The following is a 20,236-nucleotide window of genomic DNA, read 5'->3' on the forward strand; positions in this document are numbered from 1 at the left end:
TCACATGGCCCACGTGCTGTCTGAAACCCGGAAGGCCTCGCCCCGGGGCAGAGGCAGTCAGCAGGGGTAACTTGCTGGGCCCTGCGCTCCGGCTCCTCCTCCACTTCCCTCGCCTCCCGGGTCCTCTCAAGGCTGCTTCCAGGGAAGCCAGCCTACAGTGGTGATGGTGGGACAGCCCTGTGCCTACACACAGAGGGCTCTTCCTTGACCTCCCCGTCTCAGGAGGATCTGAGGGATCCCCCAGCCCTGCCCCTTGGACCTCCTAACTCTCCCAAGGTACCAACTTCTCCCCTCCCCGCCAGCACCACCAGCATCATGTGCCAGAGTTTCCCACTGCTGTTGCCCAGCCTCCCCTCTGGCCTCTCTGCCCTGTGGTCGGAATGACCTTTTCAGAGCACAGTCTGCGCAGATTCCCCCACACTCCCCCCATCGAAAAACCTTTGAAGACCCTTCATGGCTCCTGGGACGAAATCCTAGATCCTTAGTGTGTCCTGCACGGCCCTACCCAGCCCACCCTGGGTGGCCTCCTCCGTCGCAAGTAGGAACGCCACAGTAACGTCCACGCCGGGGTTCCTGCGCATGCCGTTCCTTCTGTCTGGAATGCTGTTCCCTCCCCCATCACCTAGCTCACTCTTAGTCACAGGTCTTACCCTGGTTTATACTTATTTAGCTGTGAGCAACTCCCAGGGCCTGGCATTTGCCTAGTACACCATAGGTGCTTCATAAGTACTGAATGCATCCATAAATCCTTCCTCTGACACAGTTGCTCCTGCCAATTGTGCCCCCACATACCTATCCAGCCGTCCTCTGCTAGGCTTAGGGCTCCTTTTCCCCAATTCCCCACACGCTCCCCAAGGCACCAGCACTTGGCATCAACTTTCATTTCTCCTTTCAAGTGACAAGTATTTTTTATGCACCTACTCTGTTAGGCAATGTCCTAGGCTCTGGGGGATACAGTAGGGAATAAACACTATTTTCTCTATTTAGAATGTTCACTCCCCTCCCCTCCATTTATTCCCAGAAAACTCCTCTTCATCCTTCAAAACCCAACCCCAATGTCTCATCCTCTGAGAAGCCCTTTCCCAGATTTCTCCCTCCCCAGCCACTGACATGAAACATCTCTCTCTCAACTATAGCACTCTCAAACCTTGCGTGGCCCATCCAGTGACAGGGGCCTGGGGTGGGGGACAGGGATCTCTGCTGGAAGCTCTGTTCAGTGGTCAACTGGGCCTCCAACTCCGCCTCCTCACTCAAGCTCAACAACTGCATGGAGAGTATGCTGCCAGGCGTACCTTTTATTTGCACAGTAACGACCAAGAGCCATGGATGCAAGCTCAGCGGCAGTGCCAGGGGGCACCCGGGGGAGCACAGATGAGGAGCTGGGACCTGGGGATGGAGCAGATCTGAACATCAGAGCCAGGCTAGGCTGGTGGTGTGGGCCTTCCCTGCCGCATCAGGGAGGCAGGGCAGGGCCACCATGGTGGGTGGCAGGAGGCCCCTGGTCAGTCTCCACGAGGCCCGCCTGCTCTCTGCCCAAGGCTGCGCCCTGCGATGCCATCCCCGCTCTGGACGGGTCTTCCCAGGTTCCTAGCCCGGCCCGCTGCACCGGCTGCCTCTCCATTTCCCCTCAGGTGCTGGCCCAGTCACTCCCCTGAGGCCACACAGCAAGCCTCCTGGCGGCGGGGCTGGGTCAGAGCAGCGTGATCTCGCTGGGGGGCAGCGTGAGCCGCTTCTCCCGGGCGCTGAGCAAGTTCTCCACGTGCACAGCCACCACACGACACAGCTCCAGGCCCTGCAGGAGACATGAGCGTTACCTGGCGGAGGCCGGGCTCCACCAGGACTAGCGGGGCCCACCTCCCTCCCCCTCTGAGCCCTTTTCCAGGGCCTGCCTTGCAGGGCTGTATTTTGCTACACATAAGCTCTTCAGGTTTAAAAGCTATCTGTCCCAGCAATAAATGGTTTCTAACTATGTGTTGCTGTTGAAGCGGAGAGTGAATTATCAGCGAGGAGGGGCAGGTAGGCTCTAGAAAGAGGTGATTTGTTTTTTTTTTTCTTTTTAGGGCCGCACCTGAGGCATATGGAGGCTCCCAGGCTAGGGGTCTAAGCATAGCTACAGATGCCGGCCTCCACCACAGCCACAGCAACGCGGGATCCTTAACCCACAGAGTGAGGCCAGGGATTGAACCCGCATCCTCATGGATCCTAGTCAGATTCATTTCCGCTGAGCCACGACGGGAACTCCCAGGAGGTGGTATTTGTGCTGGAACCCGAATAAGGGCAGAGGGATACTGGTGATGTCAGGGCGTCCCAGGTGGAGGGGACAGTGAGTGCTCAGGTCTGGTGCCAGGAGGGGGCAGGAGAGCAGAGGAGAGGGGTGACTGTGGAGGCCACAGAGGGAGACGGAGGGGGGGCAGGGGTGAGAAGGGGTCCTGGGTTGGGGGCCCGAGGGTTGGAGGTGAGAGCAGAGCTTTTGGGTCTCCAAGCGTCAGGCCTGGGGTGGGGGCAAGAGGCAGAAATAAGGGGGCTTCTTGGCAGAGCTGGGTTTGAAGCCTCAAGGCCAGAGGGGGTGCTGGGTGAGAGGGCCAGACGCAGCAACAGTTAGAGGTCGTCCGGGGAGGAGGCTCCAGAAAAGGAGCCCAAGCAGCAGTGGACAGGCAGGTTTGAGGAGGTGGGTTTGCTGTGGTGGGCGCTCAGATGGGGGGTCCTGGGAAGCAGGCTGAGCCGCAGGTAGGGCCTGGATTGGGGTGGCCACAGGAGCAGGCCCGGGATGCCGTGGGAAGTGGACTGGTCCCCAGCGCAGGCTTTCCAGGGAGCAAGGGGACTGTGGGTGCCCAATTCCAGCCTTGTCCCTCAGAGGCAGGGCTGGGGCAGTGGAGCCCCTCCCTGTTGCAGGTCCACCCAGGCAGGTCCAGACCCCTGGCTCGGGCAGACGCGAGGACCCAGCCCCGATTTGGCCCCTTCTCTGGACCTCGAACCCCTCTCTCCAATGGGGTGAGAACTCTGGCCCTGCCCCCATCCACAGGGGCGGTGAATGGGGCGGATTGACCTCTTGGCTCTTTTTATTTGGCAGTACCCGAGGCATGTGGAAGTTCCTGGGCCAGGGATCAAACCTGCGCCGTGGTTTCGGTCTGCCCCACAGCTGCATCAATCCAGGTCCCTGACCCATTGTGCCAAGGGAATTTCCCTTTATTTTTTCATTTTTATTTTTAATTTTTTTTTTTGGCGTTTTTAGGGCCACACCTGCAGCGCATGGAAGTTACCAGACTAGGGGTCCAATCAGAGCTACAGCTGCTGGCCTACACCTGAGCCACAGCAACTCGGGATCCGAGCTGCGTCTGTGACCTACACCACAGCTCACAGCCACACTGGATCACAGCCTCACTGGATCCACTGAGCAAGGCCAGCGATTGAACCCACAACCTCATGGTTTCTCGTCGGATTCATTTCTGCTGCACCACGACGGGAACTCCCAGGAATTTTCTTTTTTTAAAAATTTAAAGAGATTTTTTTAGCCCTTTTTTTTTTTGGTCTTTTCTAGGGCGCTCCCACGGCATATGGAGATCCCCAGGCGGGGTCTAATCGCAGCTGTAGCCACTGGCCTACGCCAGAGCCACAGCAACACAGGATCTGAGCCGCTTCTGCAACCTACACCACAGCTCACGGCAACGCTGGATCCTCAACCCACTGAGCAAGGCCAGGGATCGAACCCACAACCTCATGGTTCCTAGTCGGATTCATTCACCACTGTGCCATGACGGGAACTCCTAGCCCTGGTTTTGAAGCAGCAGCCACAGTTGCTGCACCTCTGAGAAGGTGGAGAGGGCCCTGGTCTCCCTGTCGCCGGGGAACCTCAGTCCCCACACCCTCAGCCCCAGGCCCCTCAGTCCATCCTCCAAGCCTCAGCCACAAACCTCCTATGTCCTCCTCTCTCCACCGGAGGGCGCCCCAGATCCAAGGATCCTCACGACCGCCCCTGGCCTGCCTGGGCTGCCCCAGTGCCCCGTCCAACTCCTCGCTGCTCTGTAAAGGACCTGGGCCCTCCCTCTCCCAGGAACCTCATCCAGGCGCCTCTCCAGGGGACCACCCGAATCACGGGCAGTTCTGGGCGGTGCTGGGTTAGTTCTGTCCCCTGCGCTGGGCTGCACGCTCCCTGGGGCACGGCCAGGACCGTGGAGAAGAGCCTGGTGAGCAGGGTGAGGGAGTGGGGCTGTGACCGGCCGGGCTGCCCGGCGGGGCGCACCTGCTCCAGCTGCAGCTGCACGGTGCGCTGGGCCGCCACATCCCCCAGCGCGATCTCCACGTACGGGCAGCTGGAGCTGGCCGTGGGCCGCTGGGTCCGCGTGGACTGGATCTCCTTCAGGGGAAACTGGACCATCAGCTCCTGGGGGAAGGGGGGTGGACGGGCTGCGGTGGGGGGGACCAGTCTCACCCACCCCTACCCCTCCTTGGGGGTCAGATCAGCAAGAGGCGCGAACACTCGTTCCCTAGTGACTTGCTGTGTGACCCGGAGTGAGCCCCTTCACCTCTGGGCCTCGCTGCTCACCTGTGAAGTCGACTCAAGTGCCCAGCATGCCAGGCACTGTTCTAAATGTCTGGGGTCCAGGGGTGCAGGAGATGCTGGCCGTGCCCTGACCTTCAGCTTAAAGGGGCCTCTTCACTGCCCCCCACCACCACCTGGAGCTTTCTTTCTGGCCCCAGGAACAAAGGCAGAGCACAAGCAGGGAAGGCCAGAGCGAGGCGGGGACCCAGCTTCCCGCCCACAGGATGCAGCATCCCAGAACCAGTGGCACCTGCTTGCTCACACATCCTGGGACCCTGGGGAACAACCCCTCCCGGTCTCACTCTCTCCCTCCAGTGTCCCCACATAAGCCCTGGAGCCCTCCCTTCAGTGCCCCCCCAGTCGGGGGGGAGAACTCAGAATGGGGGGGCGGTCCTTTTTGTCATAGACTGAATGGTGACCCCCGTCCCCATGTTGAAGGCCCCACCCAGCTCCCAGAAGGCGACTGCAGAGCAGGCCTTTGCCGAGGTGCCTGGTTGGAACCAGGGCTCATGCCAAGAGGGGCTGCGGGAGCACAGACCCCAGGGACGTGCACATGGAGACGGGGCCGGTGAGGACAGCAGGGCGGCTGTCTGCGAGCCCGGAGCCACGACCCTAATCCTGGGCATCCGGCCTCCAGGACCGGGACAAACAATTCCTGTCGCTGAAGCCCCGCCCCGCCCCACAGCCAGGGCCGACGAGGGCCACCTTCAGAGTTTAGCGTTTCACCTCCTTTCACACGAACACCAGCCCCCACCTGGCAGGTGAGGACGGGGGAGGGGCCGCGCCCAGAGTCCTGCAGGGGTAAGCGATGTCTCCTGGGGTGGGGGGATGCAGGGCCACATGAGGCCACTCACGTGGGTCTCCGTGCTGAGGAAGCTGAGGCCATTCTGGTTGACGGCCAGGATGCAGGGGGCCGGCACTGCCACGTTGCTGCAGCTCTGGACGAAGAAGAAGGAGGAGCCGAACAAGGGCGAGGCGCTGAGGAGGCCTGGGGGCGCGGGAGCCGTGGTCAGGGACACCCTCAGCCTGGGCGCCCAGCCCTGGCCGCCTGGGGCCTTCCTCCATCCCCCCACCCAGCTCTCCTCCCCCCAGAGCCCGGATGGGGCCATGGTGAGAACTTGGGAAGCAACACCACAGACACCTTTGTACCAGCGAAAGGTGCCTGCATCCCACCCCCTCAGCCAAGCCCCCCCCCCGCCCCGGCTCCTCTCCCCGGTTGGGTTGGCGTCCTTCTTACCCAGGAACTGGGCGCGCGCCTGGTGGGGGCTGAGCGCCTGCATCTGCTGCCGGTGCTGGCTGACCAGGTCGAGCCACGAGGCGCCGGCCACCGTGCGGTAGAGCTGGGCCGGGATGTACTCCTGAACCTCCCGCCTGGGTGAGGACGGAAAAGCCGCCCTGAGCGCAGGCGGGGGCTCTGCCAACCTCCTGGACCACTACCCGCTGGGCGTGGGCCGGGTGCAGGATGGGCGGTGTGCTCAATACCGCTGGCCGGTACCCTAGGCTCCCTGTCTGCAGACACGGGAACAGAGGCTCTGAGAAGTTCATGACCCGTCCGAGGTCACACAGTGACTGAGAGAGTGGGGCCGAGGCTTGAACCCCAGGTGGCTTTGTCTCCCATAGCCCCCACCCCTGGGGAGAAGCCCAGGGTGGGAAAACATCAGAGTGGCAAAGCGACCGCCAGCGGCTGGCAGAGCAGGGCGGAGAATGCTGGGCTCCGGGCAGCCCCAGGGCCATCAGCCCCCACCCATCCAGGCCGCCCTGACATGTGCTGGCTCCCTCGGGACAGCCCCTGTGCCTCCGGACATCTGAAAATACCAACCACTGCTGGTCTGGCTGTCCTGGGCTGGGGAACGAGGCAGGAGCAGGTTCAAGGAACCCCACCCCGGCAAAGGCCCTCCAGGCAGCATCTTTCCTTCTTTGCACTGCTTGGGTAGGAGCCGGGCACGGGGACCAGCCTCCCAGGCCTAGAGCCCACCTACTAGCCGGGCCACCAACCCTCAGCCCTTCTCTGGGCCTCCGTTCCTCATCTGTGAAATAAAGAGCAGCTGGGAGGAGGAGCTAAGCCAAGGCGTGCAGAGCGCCTGCAAAGAGCTGGGAACTCCTCGACTGTCTTTAGCCAGGACTAGGCCCTGCACCCTTCACCTAAAATTATAGCAAGAGACGTTCCCGTTGTGGCTCAGCTGAAACGAACCCAGTCAGTATCCCTGAGGTTGCAGGTTCGATCCCTGGCCCCGCTCAGTGGGTTAAGGATCCATCGTTACCATGAGCTGTGGCGTAGGTCATAGATTCGGCTCGGAGCCAGCGCTGCTGTGGCTGCGGTGTAGGCCAGCAGCTGCAGCTCCAATGTGACCCCTAGCCTGGGAACCTCCTGTGGCCCTAAAAAAAAAATTATAACATCAAACGAGCTGTAGACATTGAGCCCTCACAGTATAACAGGCCCCAGGGCACATGCTGCCTCGTTTACACCAGGGGTTTGCAAGGTGTGGCCCAGGGTCTGGGAGGTCAAAGCCACCTCTGTGATAACCTGAGCTGTCACCGCCCCCCCCCGTTCCCTCACAAGTGCACGGTGGAGTCTGCCAGTGTCTGCAAGACGTGGCCCCCCAGCAAACTGAGAAGCAGGGATGGGCCGCCAGCTGTCATCTATTAAGGCAGATGGTGCAGAGGTTTGCAAAATGTAAAACGGGGCCACCCTTCCCACTGGGGTTTTTGGGAAAATAGCTGTTTTTTCACGAATGATTCATATTAACTTGTAATGTTAACTAACATTATTTATACGGTAATTATCACAGAGGCACGTACGTCCACATGCAGTGCCCTTATTTTTAATTACTTAAGAAGTCAATATTTTAAGTTGTTTCTCAGTTCTAATTCTGAAGAACATAAATAGATCCACAGATGTGACCCACAGAAACTGAAGCTCTTTGGGGCCGATTTTTTTTTTTTTTTTTTTTTTTTTGGCCATGCCTGCGACACACAGAAGTTCCAGGCCAGGAATACTAGAGTCCCTTTTTTTTTTTTTTTTTTTTTTGGCTTTTTAGGGTCGCACCTAGGACATATGGAGGTTTCCAGGCTAGGGGTCAAATAAAAACTACGGCTGCCAGCCTACACCACAGCCACAGCAATGCGGGATCTGAGCCGCGTCTGCAACCTACACCACAGCTCAAGGCAACTCTGGATCCTTCACCCACTGAGCGAGGCCAGGGATCGAACCCGCAACCTCATGGTTCCTAGTTGGATTTGTTTCTGCTGCGCCACGATGGGAACTCCCTGGAGTCTGGAGCTGGAGAGTCTGAGGAGCTTTCACACCTCACGTCTCTGAGAACAGTTTAAATGCTGCCTGGCAAGTGTTTTAAGGAACCCCCCATCGTGGGAAACACCGAAGTGTTGCCAGCACAGAAACGTCCACCCCGATGCAGGTGACATCGAGGTGAACACGTCTGTGTCCAGATCTCTGCGTGGCCGAGTGTATTTCCTGGACCCCGGGGTGTGTGTCCTGAAAACTTTTTAACACTCAGTTTGCTCTGGGCCATTAGCGGAAGTGACCTGCTGTGCCAGGAGCGGGGTCTCCGCGTGCACGGCCAGGCTAGGACCAGCCTCGTGGCCAGGCCAGGCCAGGCCTTTAGAACACCTTGGCAGCCGGGGTGCTGCCCTGGGCAAGTCAGGGCGGGGGCAGCTGGTGCTCACACGCTGGGCAGGTAGAAGTGGTCCTTGGCCCGGTGCTGCAGTGCCGCCAGCTTGGACACCTGCTGGAGCTGCTGCTCGCTGGGCCGGCCGGGCGGCGTGCTGCTGAAGAGGCCTTTCAGGTAGTCAGGCAGCACCTGCAGGGGGCACGCGGGGGAAGGGCAGCAGGCTGGGGGCACAGACACAAACCCCAAACACTTCCGGCCCCGCTCGCTTCTGGGGGTGGTGGCCTATCACTTCTCTGGGCTTCAGGGAACAATGACAGAGGCACATGAGGGTGACCGGGATGGCTGTGGCCCAGAAGCCACGCGGGAGGCCCCACGGTCCCGGGGGGTGCCGCTGGCCCACAGGCCACAAGAGCCAAGTATCTGTACTCGGGGTGGCCGAAGCTTCGGCCCAGCTTCAGAGACACAGGTGCTCGCTCTGAGCACGTCCATCAGCGTCAGCACAGGAGGGAAAAGCAGATTTGGGCAGCTCCTGATGGGCAGGACCCAGTCTCAAAGCAGTGACAGCAAGACAAAACGGACAGGGCCAGGCCAAGGCTTGGAGCGAGGGCCAGGCCAAGTGCTCAGAGCCGGAGGAAGGAAGTCCGGGCAGCTTCCTGCAGCCGTGCCCAGGGTGACCTCCCTGGGAGGACTCAGATAAGCAGAGCCAGGACCGGCGGCGGCGAGACGGCAAGTGCAAAGCCCTGTGTGTCAGGGAGCGAGGCGGAGGGGAGGGCGCGCTGGCTCGGGGAGGCCAGGCAGGGAGCAGCGGCCTCGGGGCAGCAATGTCAGCGGGGCCCAGTCACAGCGGAGGCCCCAAAGAGTCTGAGCTCACAGCCCCTGGGAGCCCAGGAGGTCCCCGGCCTCGGAGTGGCCCCCGTGCTGACCTGGTTGTAGTGCAAGGTCACGTAGAGCTCGTTCTCAAACTTGAGCGGCTGATCCCAAAGCAGGCGCCGGAACCACAGCATGTAGCCGCCTTCCACCTGCTCCATCTCCGAGGCCACGTCCAGGATGTAGGCGCGGCGGCTGAGCGGGCACACGTGCTGGCCTGCGGGCAGCCGGGACGGCTGGGTGGGCACATGCTGCAAGCCCCCACCCCATCCCAGGCACAGGAGAGCACGACTGCGGGATCGGGTGACGCTGGGGACCACAGGTGGCAAGAGCTCCAGCTCCGCGGCAGCCCAGCTGGGCCTGGGGAGGGGCCTGGTTATGCCCAGGGAGCCCGGCCCTCTCCGCAGCCGCCCGGGGCAGGGAGAGGCCAGGAGGACTCAGGTCCTGCGTGCCAGCCACCACCGCCTTTCTGCAGAACTTCAGGGCAGCCCTGCCAGGCCTCTGAGGTGGGCGTGGGGCGGCGGGGCCGCGGCGCTCCTGGGCCGAGACCTGTACAGAGGCTTAGCTCTGTATTGTCCGAACTGCCGTTCTGCCCCTGCCACGCCTCCCGCACAACTGCACCAAAGAGAGGGGCTGAGGCGCGGTGCCAGAGTCCAGACTGCCTGGGTTCAAATCCCGGCTGTGGGACGTCGCCTAAGTCCCTTCACTCTGGCAGGCTGCGTGATGGCCCGGCCTCGGTCACGTCCTAATCCCCCCACCCAAGACTGTGTACCTTCACAGCAAAGGGGACCCTGAGACATGACGGGGCCCAAGGTCCTGGGGCGGGGAGACCATGCTGGGTCACCCACGGGGACCCCAGGTCGTCTCAAGGGCCCTGTGTGGAGGAGGCAGGAGGGTCAAAGAAAGCCACCCTGGGGGGGCTGCCCCGCTGGCCTTGAAGGTGGAGGAGGGGCCATGGGCCAAGGGGTGCGAACAGCCTCCAGAAGCTGGAAAGGCCAGGAGACTCCCTCCTACAGCCCCCGGAAGGAGCCGCCCCAAGGATGCTCCGACGTCAGCACTGCTGCCTGCAGGACCATAACGTAATAAACGTGTGTCTTTTTAAGGCGCGTGGGTGATTTGCTGCGGCACCAACAGGAGGCCTCCCTGGGCCTCGGTTTTCCTATCTGTCAATGGGATTCCCGTTAAAGCAACTTAGGAGATGAAACGCTTTCAGCTGTGCCTGGGCCTGCACACCCGCTCCAGGAATCCCACTGCGGGGCCTTTTCCTCACGGCCTTCCCCTCCCCCCACGCCCTGGCTGGAGGCGGGTGACAGGGCTGAGGTGGCGGTTCAGGCCCAGGTGGCAGGGGACAGCCGGTCAGCGGTGCATGGAACTGACCGGCAGGCGGCAGGAGGAGAAACCCGTCCCTGGTGGGGGGCCACAGGCAGAAGGGGTTTGGCTGCACCGAGAAAGTTCTGGAAAGACCAGGGTGGGCTTTTGCGGCTATCAAGGCGTGAGAGGCAGGAAAGTGTATTTGGCTTGTGGGATCCAGGGGCCGAGTCCTATTACGGGGAGCGCCTAGAGGCAGGGCCCCCTGAGCGGACCCCAAGGGGCAGAGGGGGGCATTCGAGGCCCTGTCTTTCCCGAACCGGCAGCCCAGACACACGCGCACACTACCACACCGAGGAGCACAGACGCAGGGCTGGGAGCCCGTGCTGAGGTGGGCTCCCTGGGGGCAGTGGCATCTGAGGTGGGCCTTCCCGGTGGGGTGGGCGCGGGAGCCCAGCGAGCCTCCTCCCTGGACACTCACCTCGGTGGGTGACGACAAAGACGACGTACTCACTGAAGGCCTCGGGGCGCGTCAGGGCCATCTCGGCACAGAGCTCCTCCACCACGTCCAGGGCCACCTGCGGGGTGGGACGAGTGGGGCTGCGAGGGCCCGGCCGACCCCTGTCCCCAGCCCGCCCAGCCCCTGGGGCCAGGGGAGGCCCAAGGCCGCGGGGAGTCGGCCTCAGGCGGCGGGGGGGGGGGGGGGGGGGGCCTCAGCGTCTGGAGCCTTTCCGACCCCGCTCCCCGAGGCTCGGCCTGCTCCTCAGCGCTGCCGTGTGGGGCAGCCTGCTGGGCGCAGAGCTCTCAGGGCCCATGCTGGAGGCGGGGGTCCCTGCCCGCCGGAGAGGCCCCCTCACTCACGGTGCACGTTTTGATTTTGAGATGGCGTTCGAGGCCTCCAGGGAGAAGAAAGAGCTGCCTCTTGGAGCTGCGGCCCGCCTGGGACAGGAGGGTGGGACAAGGGAGAGGCCGGGTCCCCTCCACGGGAGGCCCGGCCGGCGGCGGCGGCAGGCTTGCAGGGGCACCTGTGCCAACCGGGCAGGGTCTCTGGGCCAGGCCGCCTCCCTCCACCCGGCCCCCAGCCCCCACTTACCAGCAAGGCCCGGAGCTCCATGCTGCTGGGGAGCTCCAGCCGGCCGCCGAAGCGCAGCGTTTTCTGCAGGTTCTGCTCACAGGCCTTGGCGATCCCTGCAGAGACGGGAGTCAGGGCCCGGCCCGGGAGGGCAGGGAGGGGGGGCTGCCCTGGCCCCGGCCCCTGAGCCTCTTCAGTGGCTGCGGGGACGGTTCAGAGGGCAGTGATTTACCCCAGGCCAGAGCCAGAGTGTGAGAGCTGGATTCAAACCCACACCCCTGTGGCTAAGGGCCTCCCGCCTTGGCTCTCCAGGAGCCCTGGAAATAGCTCTGCCCGGGGGCGCTGACTGTGTGGCTATGGGGGCGCATGCAGCTGTGCCCACCGTCCCACACCCAGCGTCCCGGGGCAGAAGATCCCGTCGCGTCTCCGCATCTCTGGGTTCAGCGGTGCCCTGGCCCTGCTCCCGGGAGGCGGGAAGGCAGGCGTCCTGGGCGCACTCTGCTCCCTCCCTGGAGCAGAGTCCATATACCGCTGAGTCCAGGGGCTTGTTACTGAGTCCCAGGGGGATGCAGAGGCAGCGTGGGCTCCCCTGGCCTCTTTCTTAGGGGCCGTTCTGAAAACAAGGCTGGGGGTGAGCCTGCCCCTGTCTCCAAACGCCAAGGGGAAAAGGCCCAGACCCTGCCACCAGTCGTGGGCGCTGTCGCCCTGGCCCCGCTCAAGACCCTGGTTGATTCTCAAAGACCAGGCCACCTCCTTCTCGTCTCCCCGCACACATCACACATCTCCACCTCCGGGCCTTTACTCCCGCCCAGCCCCTAGAAATCCCTCCTGTGTGCTCACTACCTAGGGCAACGCTTCCTCCGGGAAGCCTTCCCTGATCACATCCTCCCCATTAGATCATGCCACCTGCTGGGTGGATCCGATCTGTGGAGCCCCCGCAAACGTTTGGCGAGGAGACTGACGTCAGCCGACGTTGCCGGGCGCCTGGGAAGGGCCAGGCCCTCCTGCCGGCTGCAGACAAGCCCTTGACCCTGGGTCCCCACTGGCCGGCCCCTCACCCTGGAAGGGCAGGCCCGGGGTCCGGCCCACATCTTGGAGGAAGCGAACGAGGTGCGGCTGGAGGACCTCGGAGCAGCTGTGGTAGGCAGCCACGATGTACAGCAGCCTCCAGCCTCGCTGGCAGCTGTCCCTGCAAGGACACACATGGGGCGCCATTTAGGGGCCACTGCGCTGCTGTGCCCTGCCAGGAGCCTCCCCGGCTCAGGCTACTCCCGTCTTCTAAGGGTGCTCCTCCCCATGCAGGAGGGGTGTCCCATGGGGGACCCAGTTGGGACGGAGGGAAGGAACGGGACGAGGCCCCCGACGTGCACGACGAACAAGCCTTCCCCAGCGGCATCTCTGGAGAGGGTGCTGCTGGGTGAAGGGGGGCCGCACCCTTTGCAGAGGTGGGGGCAGGCGAGGCTGGGTGGTCCCAAACTTCCTGGGGCAAGTAGACAGGAGGATGGCCCGGTGGTAACAGGTGCAGCACACGCTTTGGGCCCCTGCTGTGTGCCGGGAGTGTGCGGGCCACAGAGGCACCTTCACTGCCCTGGTTGAGGGTTTCACTCGTGGGAATCTCTGGTGCCGGGGGACCCCACCTGGGCTTCCTCTGGGAAACCACCCACTCCTCCCCAGGTCCCTGCAGTTTGCAGATGGGTAGACCCACGGCTCGGCTAGAATCAGAATAATGCCGCCCCTGGCCACAGTGATTGGTGTAGAGATGGGCATGGGAGCCAATAGAATTCGGCCTCCCGGAGTTCCCATCATGGCTCAGGGGAAACGGATTCCAGCATCCACGAGGACGCTGGTTCGATCCCTGGCCTCGCTCGGTGGGTTAAGGATCCAGAGTTGCTGTGAGCTGTGGTGTAGGTCGCAGAAGCGGCTCAGACCCCGCATTGCTGTGGCTGTGGTGTAGGCCGGCAGCTGTAGCTCCGATTAGACCCCTAGCCTGGGAACCTCCATATGCCGTGGGTGTGGCCCCCCCAAAAAAAAGAAAAGAAAAGAATTCAGCCTCCCTCTGGCTGTGGTGATTGGTTAGGGGTTGGGAACATGACCCAGGCCTAGCCAATCCAAGCTCTGTATCCTCAAGCCATTGTGGTTGGTGGCATGGGGCAGCCAGGCCAATAAGACTGGATTTGGGATTGTTTGCTGCAAGTATTGGGTCAATCTTGCTTTCCATGGGAAACATCTCCCCAGAGCTCAGTTATGGAATATGCTTCTTGGGAAAGACATCAACACAGAGGATCCTGCCAGACGAGGAAAGAGGGAAAAACTGCTTCCAAATAACCTCTGGATCCAACTATGCCTGAAGCCCTTCTGCCAAACTTTTCAGTTCCCGGAACCCTCTTTTGCTTAAACTAGATTAAATTGGGTTTCTGCCACTCGGAACCAAGAACCTGGCCTCACACGTTATCACTGCGTTTTACAGATGAGGTAACTGAAGCTCAGAGGCCAGAAAAGGTTTGTCCCAGACCAAGCAACTTCAGGCGTGCCCTGCCTATTGCGTGAGGAAGAGGATGAGGGAGAGCGAATCGGAGGGGTGGGCGGTGGGGGGCGGGCTGGGAGGTGGGAGGCTGACCCGGCCCCTCCTGGAGCATGGGCGCGGCAGGGGAGGGCAGACAGGGGCAAAGGTCCAGCCCACTCACTGCTTGGTGCTGCTGTTGTCTGTGATCTGCTTCACGACTTGGCAGTAACACTCGTCCCGCATGACCTCATGGTCCCTGCACAGCTGGAGGAGAGCAGGTCGGGCCACGGGTCACCCGCCTAGCTCGGAGGTACAGGGTGGGCACTCGGAGACAGGCCTGGTGCCCTTACAGACCCTCCCCACCCGTGGGGCGCCCTCCTCTTTGGCCCCAAGGTCCTGCGGCTCTGGCTGACGGATGGGAAGCGGGCCCAGGGCGGAGCTGCAAGGGGCTGGACTGACCTTCAGGAGGGTGCAGAGCACGTCCAGCTCGCTCTGGCCCTTCAGCGGGGCATCGCCCATGAACCGCATCACGGCTGGAGGAGACACCCAGCCCACTTGGGCCACCAGACCCCCAGCTGCCCGCCCACCTCCGGGGACCCCAGGGTTGGGCCCCTCCCAGAGGCTGTGGCCAGGGGTCAGGTCGGGGGGGGGGGGGCTCCTCCTCTCTTCAGGGGCCCCACATCTGAGTTGAGGGAAGGGGTGGTGATGGGCAGGGGTCGCCATGCAAGGTCCCACCTGGCCGCCGTCCCAACCCCCACACCTAGAAACATGTCCGTGGCCATCTTGTTCAGGCTGCTGTCGCTGAGCTCAATGAGGGAGTCCTGGAGGGGGGTCTGGGGGGAGAGGTGGGGTCAGGAGGGGCAGGCTCTGTGAGGGGGGGCGGGGTGTGTGGGGGAGGGGCAGGGTCTGTGGGGGAGGGGAGGGTCTGTGGGGGAGGGGGAGGGGAGGTCTGTGAGGGGTGGGGTCTGTGGGGCAGGGGAGGGTCTGTGGGCGGTCTGTGGGGGAGGGTAGGGTCTGGGGGAGGGTCAGGGTCTGTGGGGGGGGGGGCTGTGGGGGAGGGGAGGACCTGGGGGAGGGTCAGGGTCTGTGGGGGGGTCTGTGGGGGAGGGGAGGGTCTGGGTTGGAGGATCAGGGTCTGTGGGGGGGAGGTGGGGTCAGGAGGGAAGGGCAGGCCCTCGGTGAGGGGGCGGAGCTGGCGTCCCTGAAGGGCGGAGTCTGCGAGGTGGGGTGGGGTCAGCAGGCACAGGCTCTGTGAGGGGGCGGGGTCTGTGGGTGGGGTGGGGTCAGGAGGGTCTGCCGTGACTCCTGTCTTACAACGGGAGGGTCTACACCCCAAAAAGGCAGCTGGCCAACAATGGGGAGAAGCTGCCTCTAGGGGGAGTAGAGGCCCTCGGGGTGCTGGGTACTGGGGTCCCCTGAAGGCAAGGCTGCTCGGCCCTCAGGCCTTGGGGGGGCTCTTGCGCCACCACTTTACAGAGGGGAAAGGGCCTGGGCTGGACACCTTGGTGAAGCAAAGCATGTCCTCCAGGGTTCCCGACTCGCGGCCCTCCTTGGACTTGAGCCTGAGGCCGTCCCTGCAACAGGACGGGGCTGTGACGGTCTCGTCTCCAAGCCCTCCCCACACGGGGGCGGGGCCTGAGCAGAAGGGGCGCAGGCAGGCCCCCCCCCCCCCCCCCCCCGGGCCCTTCTCACTGCCCGCCCCTCCCCGCCAGAAGGGGGCCTCCCCGCTCGCTCCGGCCGCTGCAAGAGGTCCCGGAAGGTCCCCACTACTCACTGGGGTCTCCTCTGAGGCTCTCGGAAATACTTCTGGGCAAACTCGAGCATCGCGCACGGTGGGAGAGCCAGGCCGTCCTCCCCACGGTCAGCGGAGCCAGCCCTGACTGGGGGGCCCTGCAAGACGGCGGGGGGTCAACCCCGCAGGGTCGGGTCAGGCTGCCCCCCGGCCCCCCGTGGGACCCGCCTCCCCAACGGCCTGATCCAGAAGACCTCACCCCTCAGTATTTTGCCTCCGTCCACCCCTGGGCAAGCTTCCAGGCCCAGGCCTGAGTCTGCTCACTTGCCCCGCTGGCCCCGCCCACCTGGCCCCACCTGGCCAAGGTGGACTTTACCTGCTGGCTGGTCACAGCCCTTCTGCTGGACAGCCCCCACCGCCCACACCTCCAGCCACCTCTGCTCACATTCCCGGGGTCACACGCCTGGCTAGCCCCACCAGGTGGCCGGCTCCCAGGGTGGCATGCCCTTGGCTGACCCTGCTCCCTCGGCCTGGCCTCGCACTCTCACCTCCCTCCGACGGCCCACCTCCCGTGCAGCAGCGGTTGAGGCCACAGCGGCAGCCACTGCAGCGGCACGGCGCCGGCCCGGCTCAGTGGGCAGCTGCAGGAAGTCGGGGGCGGCTGCGGGCTGCACCAGCTCCGAAGGGAAGCGGCCCACGCGCCCGTGGATGGTCCCGAACCTCCAACCTAAGGGGCAGGAAGGGCTCTGGGCAGCGGGAAGGCCTCACCGGGGGCGTAAGGGGGCCTCAGGGATAAAGAGTGCGGGTGACGTGCCTCGGAGCCCTTTACAGAAGAGGACACGGGCTCAGGGCGGGGAGGCGGCGCTGAGAAGGGCGCCACACGTGGGGACCTTTGGGCCACAAACAGGGGGACCCTGCTGTCCAGAGAAACCCTGCAGCCCGATATGCAGGCAGGGGGCTGGGCTGCAGCCAGGCCGGACCCTTCCTGGCACTGGAGCTGCTCCGTGTGGGGTCCCCACTCTGGCAGCTGGATGAGGGTCCCGGGGTGCCCACCGAAGTCAGGGCCTCGGCGCCGCAGCTCCTCCAGGTACACGACCTTCTTGCCCACCACGCAGCCGGCGCTGTAGCCTGCGGGGGGGGCTCGTGTCAGCCCCGCCGGGAGGCCCCTGCCCCACCTCCCCCGCCGGGCCCACCCCTCCCCGGGGCACTGACCCGCTCGGGGGGGCTCTAGGGGCTGCAGGTGGATGATGTCACCCTTGTGGAAAGACAGCAGTGCCGGGTCCTCGGGCAGGAAGTTCCTCACAGCCACCACGAAGTCCGAGTCCTGGGTCAGCAGAGGCCGGCTGAGGGCTGCCGGCCCATCCCCCGCCAGAGCCAGGGCTGCCCGCCCCAGGAGGGGGACAGTGTGAGGGGACAGCAGAGCACAGGCCTGGCCCCTCCACCGGCCACCAAAGCCTCCGCACAGGGGCCGGGTGCTGGGCCTGGGGGAGCGTGGGGCCGGACGGCCACTGCGGTGGGCAGCGTGGCCCCTGCAGGAGGTGCCCAGAGGCCTCCGTGGAGGATCCTGCAGGAGTGGGGGGCGAGGCGGCACAGCCTGGGCCCAACCACTGCCACACACGGGCCTCGCGCCCCCCAGGCGGGCCTGGCCGGCACATGCCGGGTGCGGGTGCGGGAGCCCTGCTGTGGGCCTCCGTGGGCGGGCCCTGACCTTCTTCAGCTCCAGGATGAAGTCGTCCACCAGCGTCTTGACCTGGTGAGCTCGGGCGGAGAAGAGGATGAGCTTCTCGCTGGCCAGGTTGAACTCCAGCATGTTCTGGGAGGGAATGGCCACAAACAGGATGTCCGCGAAGCTGGGGGATGGCCAGGGGGCATGAGGGCAGGACCCAGCGGCCGGGGTGGCCCTCCGCCGCCCAGCGGGCCCCTCCCCGCCGGCCTGCGGCCCCCTGGGAGCCCACGACGGGCCCCCCGCCCCCCGACTCGGCCTTCGATTTATTTTTACGACTGTTGATGGACCTCCCAGGTTCCACCGACACACACCTCTCACCCACTGAGCAAACGCTCCATCTTTCAAAGCAAGAAGGAGGTCTCACCTGGCCGGCAGGCAAGGCCCTGTGCCCTGCTCTTTACCTAGGACACATGAGCCGCTGGCAGGGAGGGGTCTGGGAACTCAGGAAGGTCTCAGCTGAGACATCCCCCCCCACCCCGATTCTGAACTGCAGCTGAACTTGGCTGCCCCAGCAGTCGACCCCGCGGCTCAGGGAGCCTGGTGGGGGCAGGGCCCCCGGAGTGGGGGAGGGGGAGGGGGCTCCAGGCGCTCCGCCTCCTGGCTGTGTGACCCCAGACAGGTAAGGTCTCTCTCTGAGCTTGTCCCCCCATCTCTAAGGCGGGCTTGGTGAGAGGGCTTGGCAGGTGCAGGCGTGCCTCTGTAGCCGCAGGGACTGTTTCCGTGGCCCTTAGAGGGCATCAGAGTCCACGGGGCTCGAGTCCCTTGAGTAAAAGGCCTGGTATCTGCATATGTGCTCCACGCATGCCCCGCATGCTTGAAATCTCTGGATGATTTATATCTAATCCAACGTAAACGCGACGTGAATAGTTACAAAACCAACGTGGACGCTGTGCGACTAATTGCCAGTGAGGGGCAAATTCAAGTTTTGCTTTTTGGAACTTTCTGGAATGTTTTTCTGAACATCTTCCATCCAGGGTGGGGAGATCCCGTGGGCGTGGGGCCTGCGGGTACGAGGGCCGACTGGGCTCAGTCATCGGCTGTGAAAAGAGTCGGCGAGGAAAGCCTGGCGCCCAGCCGAGCCCAGCGTCCGGCCGCCCCGTTCCCGCCCGCTGCCACGCACCTGTAGGAGCGAAGGACCCGCAGCTGCCCGCCGGCCTCGCGGCTGCCCTTGGCCATCCGGAGAAGCTTGATACCCGTGTGGGACACAGCCAGGATCTGCACCCCGGTGCCCACGCTGCCCTGGGGAGGGGAAAAGGGGCAGGTGAGGCCCCCCCCAGCCCCACCCCTCGAGCCCCGGGTGGGCAGGGGGCGGGAGGGGCCCGCACCGTGGCCGGGAAGAGGCGGGAGAAGTAGACCTCCCAGCTGTCGCGTGCGGTGCTGACCACGGCCCGCTTCACGCTCTCCGTCACCAGGGGCCGCTGTGTGTCCAGCTGGTTCTGGGCTAAGGCACGCAGGTCGGGTCAGGACCCTCTCCCGGCCCCCTGCCCTCCCGCACTGCAGGGAGGGAGGCGACCCTCCACACAGAGCCATTGCACCGTCCTGTCCCCCGTGCCCAATGCTGGGAGACCGACGTCCAAACACAGGCTGGCGGGAGTCACAGCCCGTCAGACAGAGCCCATCGCAGAGGCCGAGGGCAGGCCGGGGGCCCCGGCTGGCTGCCCCTCCCTCCCCGCCCCCCAACCCCGTGGTACCAAACAGGGCTTTCATCTGGAGCCTCTCCTCCTCGGAGATGCGCAGGCAGGCCTCGGAGAGCGTGTCATGCAGGACCTGCGGGGCGAGTGCGCTGTGGGCAGCCGGGGACACCCCCACTGGGAGCCCAGGCTGGACTGTTCCAGGGGGACCGGGAACGGGGTTGGCTCTTTTTGTCTTTGCACCCGCGGCATAGGCTAGGGCTCAATTCCGGGCTCCAGCTGCCGGCCTGCACCACAGCCACAGCAATGTGGGATCTGAGCCGCATCTGTGACCCACACCACAGCTCATGGCAACACCAGATCCTTAAGCCCCTGCGCGAGGCCAGGGATGGAACTCACAGCCGCAGGAATACTCGTCAGATTCGCTACCGCGGTGCCGCGGCGGGAACTCCTCCGGGGGCCCCTCCGTGCAGGGTGAGTCATGGGTGCAAATCAGGCCTCCCTCACAAGGGCCCTCTGCCTCCTCACCTCCGCCCTCCCCGGCCTGGGTTTCCTCTCTATTAGATGGGGCTCAGGGTGAACCCCTGGGCCTTGTCCAGCTCAGACCTGCTATGGCCCCCCGACCCTGTCCTCGGTGAGGCCACAGCAGAACAGCCCCCCTCCTCATGTGGTCGAGGTCCCCGACCCGAGGGTGCAGTGCAGGAGCTGCAGCTGGACGGCCTCTGCGCCCACGGCCTGAGACCCTCACCTGGCGGAACAGGAGGTCCAGCTGCACAGGGTGGCTGTAGCTGTCCTTGGGGTAGAACACCTGTGGGGGCAGAGCTCAGCCAGGGCCTTCTGGAGGCGCCGCCCCACCCACAGCCCCCCTCACCCCGACCCTGGCTCAGCCCTGCCCGGCCCCCTGGGGCCCTCTGCCCCCGCCCCCCGCACCTCCTTCCGCAGGAAGATCCGCCAGGGGGCGTCCTGGTAGCCGTAGAAGTCGGGGTTAAGCAGGCGGTGCAGCTGGGTCTGCACGGGGTCCTCGGCCAGCTCCGGCTCCAGCGACCGTGAGGGCAGCGCTAGGGACGCAGGTGGAGGCGGGAGCAGGCTGGGGGAGCGGGCCTCCTCACCCCTGGTGTAGACACACCTGCTCACGCGGGCACACGTGCACACTCACACAGCCCAGCCCTTCATCCCACCCCGAGCCTCGCGTGCGCAGCCCGAGCCCGGGGCTGGGGAGACAAGGCGC

General features: G+C 64.1%; 1 protein-coding gene across 7 annotated transcripts in view; it reads right to left on the reverse strand.

Annotated features, from left to right (window-relative positions):
- Positions 1–1,275: 1,275 nt before the first annotated feature.
- Positions 1,276–20,236, reverse strand: part of MYO15A (myosin XVA) — a 50,403-nt gene continuing 31,442 nt past the window's right edge. For 5 of the 7 annotated variants that reach the window (XM_084986325.1, XM_084986322.1, XM_084986320.1 and 2 more), the window contains 24 exons: positions 19,939–20,066; positions 19,757–19,816; positions 19,069–19,144; positions 18,703–18,818; positions 18,498–18,616; positions 17,360–17,501; positions 16,864–16,975; positions 16,705–16,779; positions 16,200–16,378; positions 15,694–15,809; positions 15,421–15,493; positions 14,680–14,752; positions 14,379–14,452; positions 14,101–14,183; positions 12,475–12,605; positions 11,438–11,532; positions 11,206–11,283; positions 10,826–10,922; positions 9,093–9,253; positions 8,225–8,358; positions 5,778–5,911; positions 5,395–5,528; positions 4,241–4,381; positions 1,276–1,792 (listed from right to left, as the gene is read on the reverse strand). In XM_084986325.1, the coding sequence (XP_084842451.1) occupies positions 1,691–1,792; positions 4,241–4,381; positions 5,395–5,528; positions 5,778–5,911; positions 8,225–8,358; positions 9,093–9,253; positions 10,826–10,922; positions 11,206–11,283; positions 11,438–11,532; positions 12,475–12,605; positions 14,101–14,183; positions 14,379–14,452; positions 14,680–14,752; positions 15,421–15,493; positions 15,694–15,809; positions 16,200–16,378; positions 16,705–16,779; positions 16,864–16,975; positions 17,360–17,501; positions 18,498–18,616; positions 18,703–18,818; positions 19,069–19,144; positions 19,757–19,816; positions 19,939–20,066 (2,633 nt within the window). In that variant the 3' untranslated portion in view covers positions 1,276–1,690. The remainder of the gene's footprint in view (positions 1,793–4,240; positions 4,382–5,394; positions 5,529–5,777; positions 5,912–8,224; positions 8,359–9,092; positions 9,254–10,825; positions 10,923–11,205; positions 11,284–11,437; positions 11,533–12,474; positions 12,606–14,100; positions 14,184–14,378; positions 14,453–14,679; positions 14,753–15,420; positions 15,494–15,693; positions 15,810–16,199; positions 16,379–16,704; positions 16,780–16,863; positions 16,976–17,359; positions 17,502–18,497; positions 18,617–18,702; positions 18,819–19,068; positions 19,145–19,756; positions 19,817–19,938; positions 20,067–20,236) is intronic. The other 2 variants (XM_084986324.1, XM_084986323.1) reach the window with 2 other exon arrangements.

Source organism: Sus scrofa, chromosome 12, assembly GCF_054392235.1.
Source record: "Sus scrofa isolate SSC_HxYL_T2T_F1_AM1 chromosome 12, Sscrofa_HxYL_maternal_Yorkshire_Landrace_v2.0, whole genome shotgun sequence".
Classification (NCBI taxonomy): Eukaryota; Metazoa; Chordata; class Mammalia; order Artiodactyla; family Suidae; genus Sus; species Sus scrofa.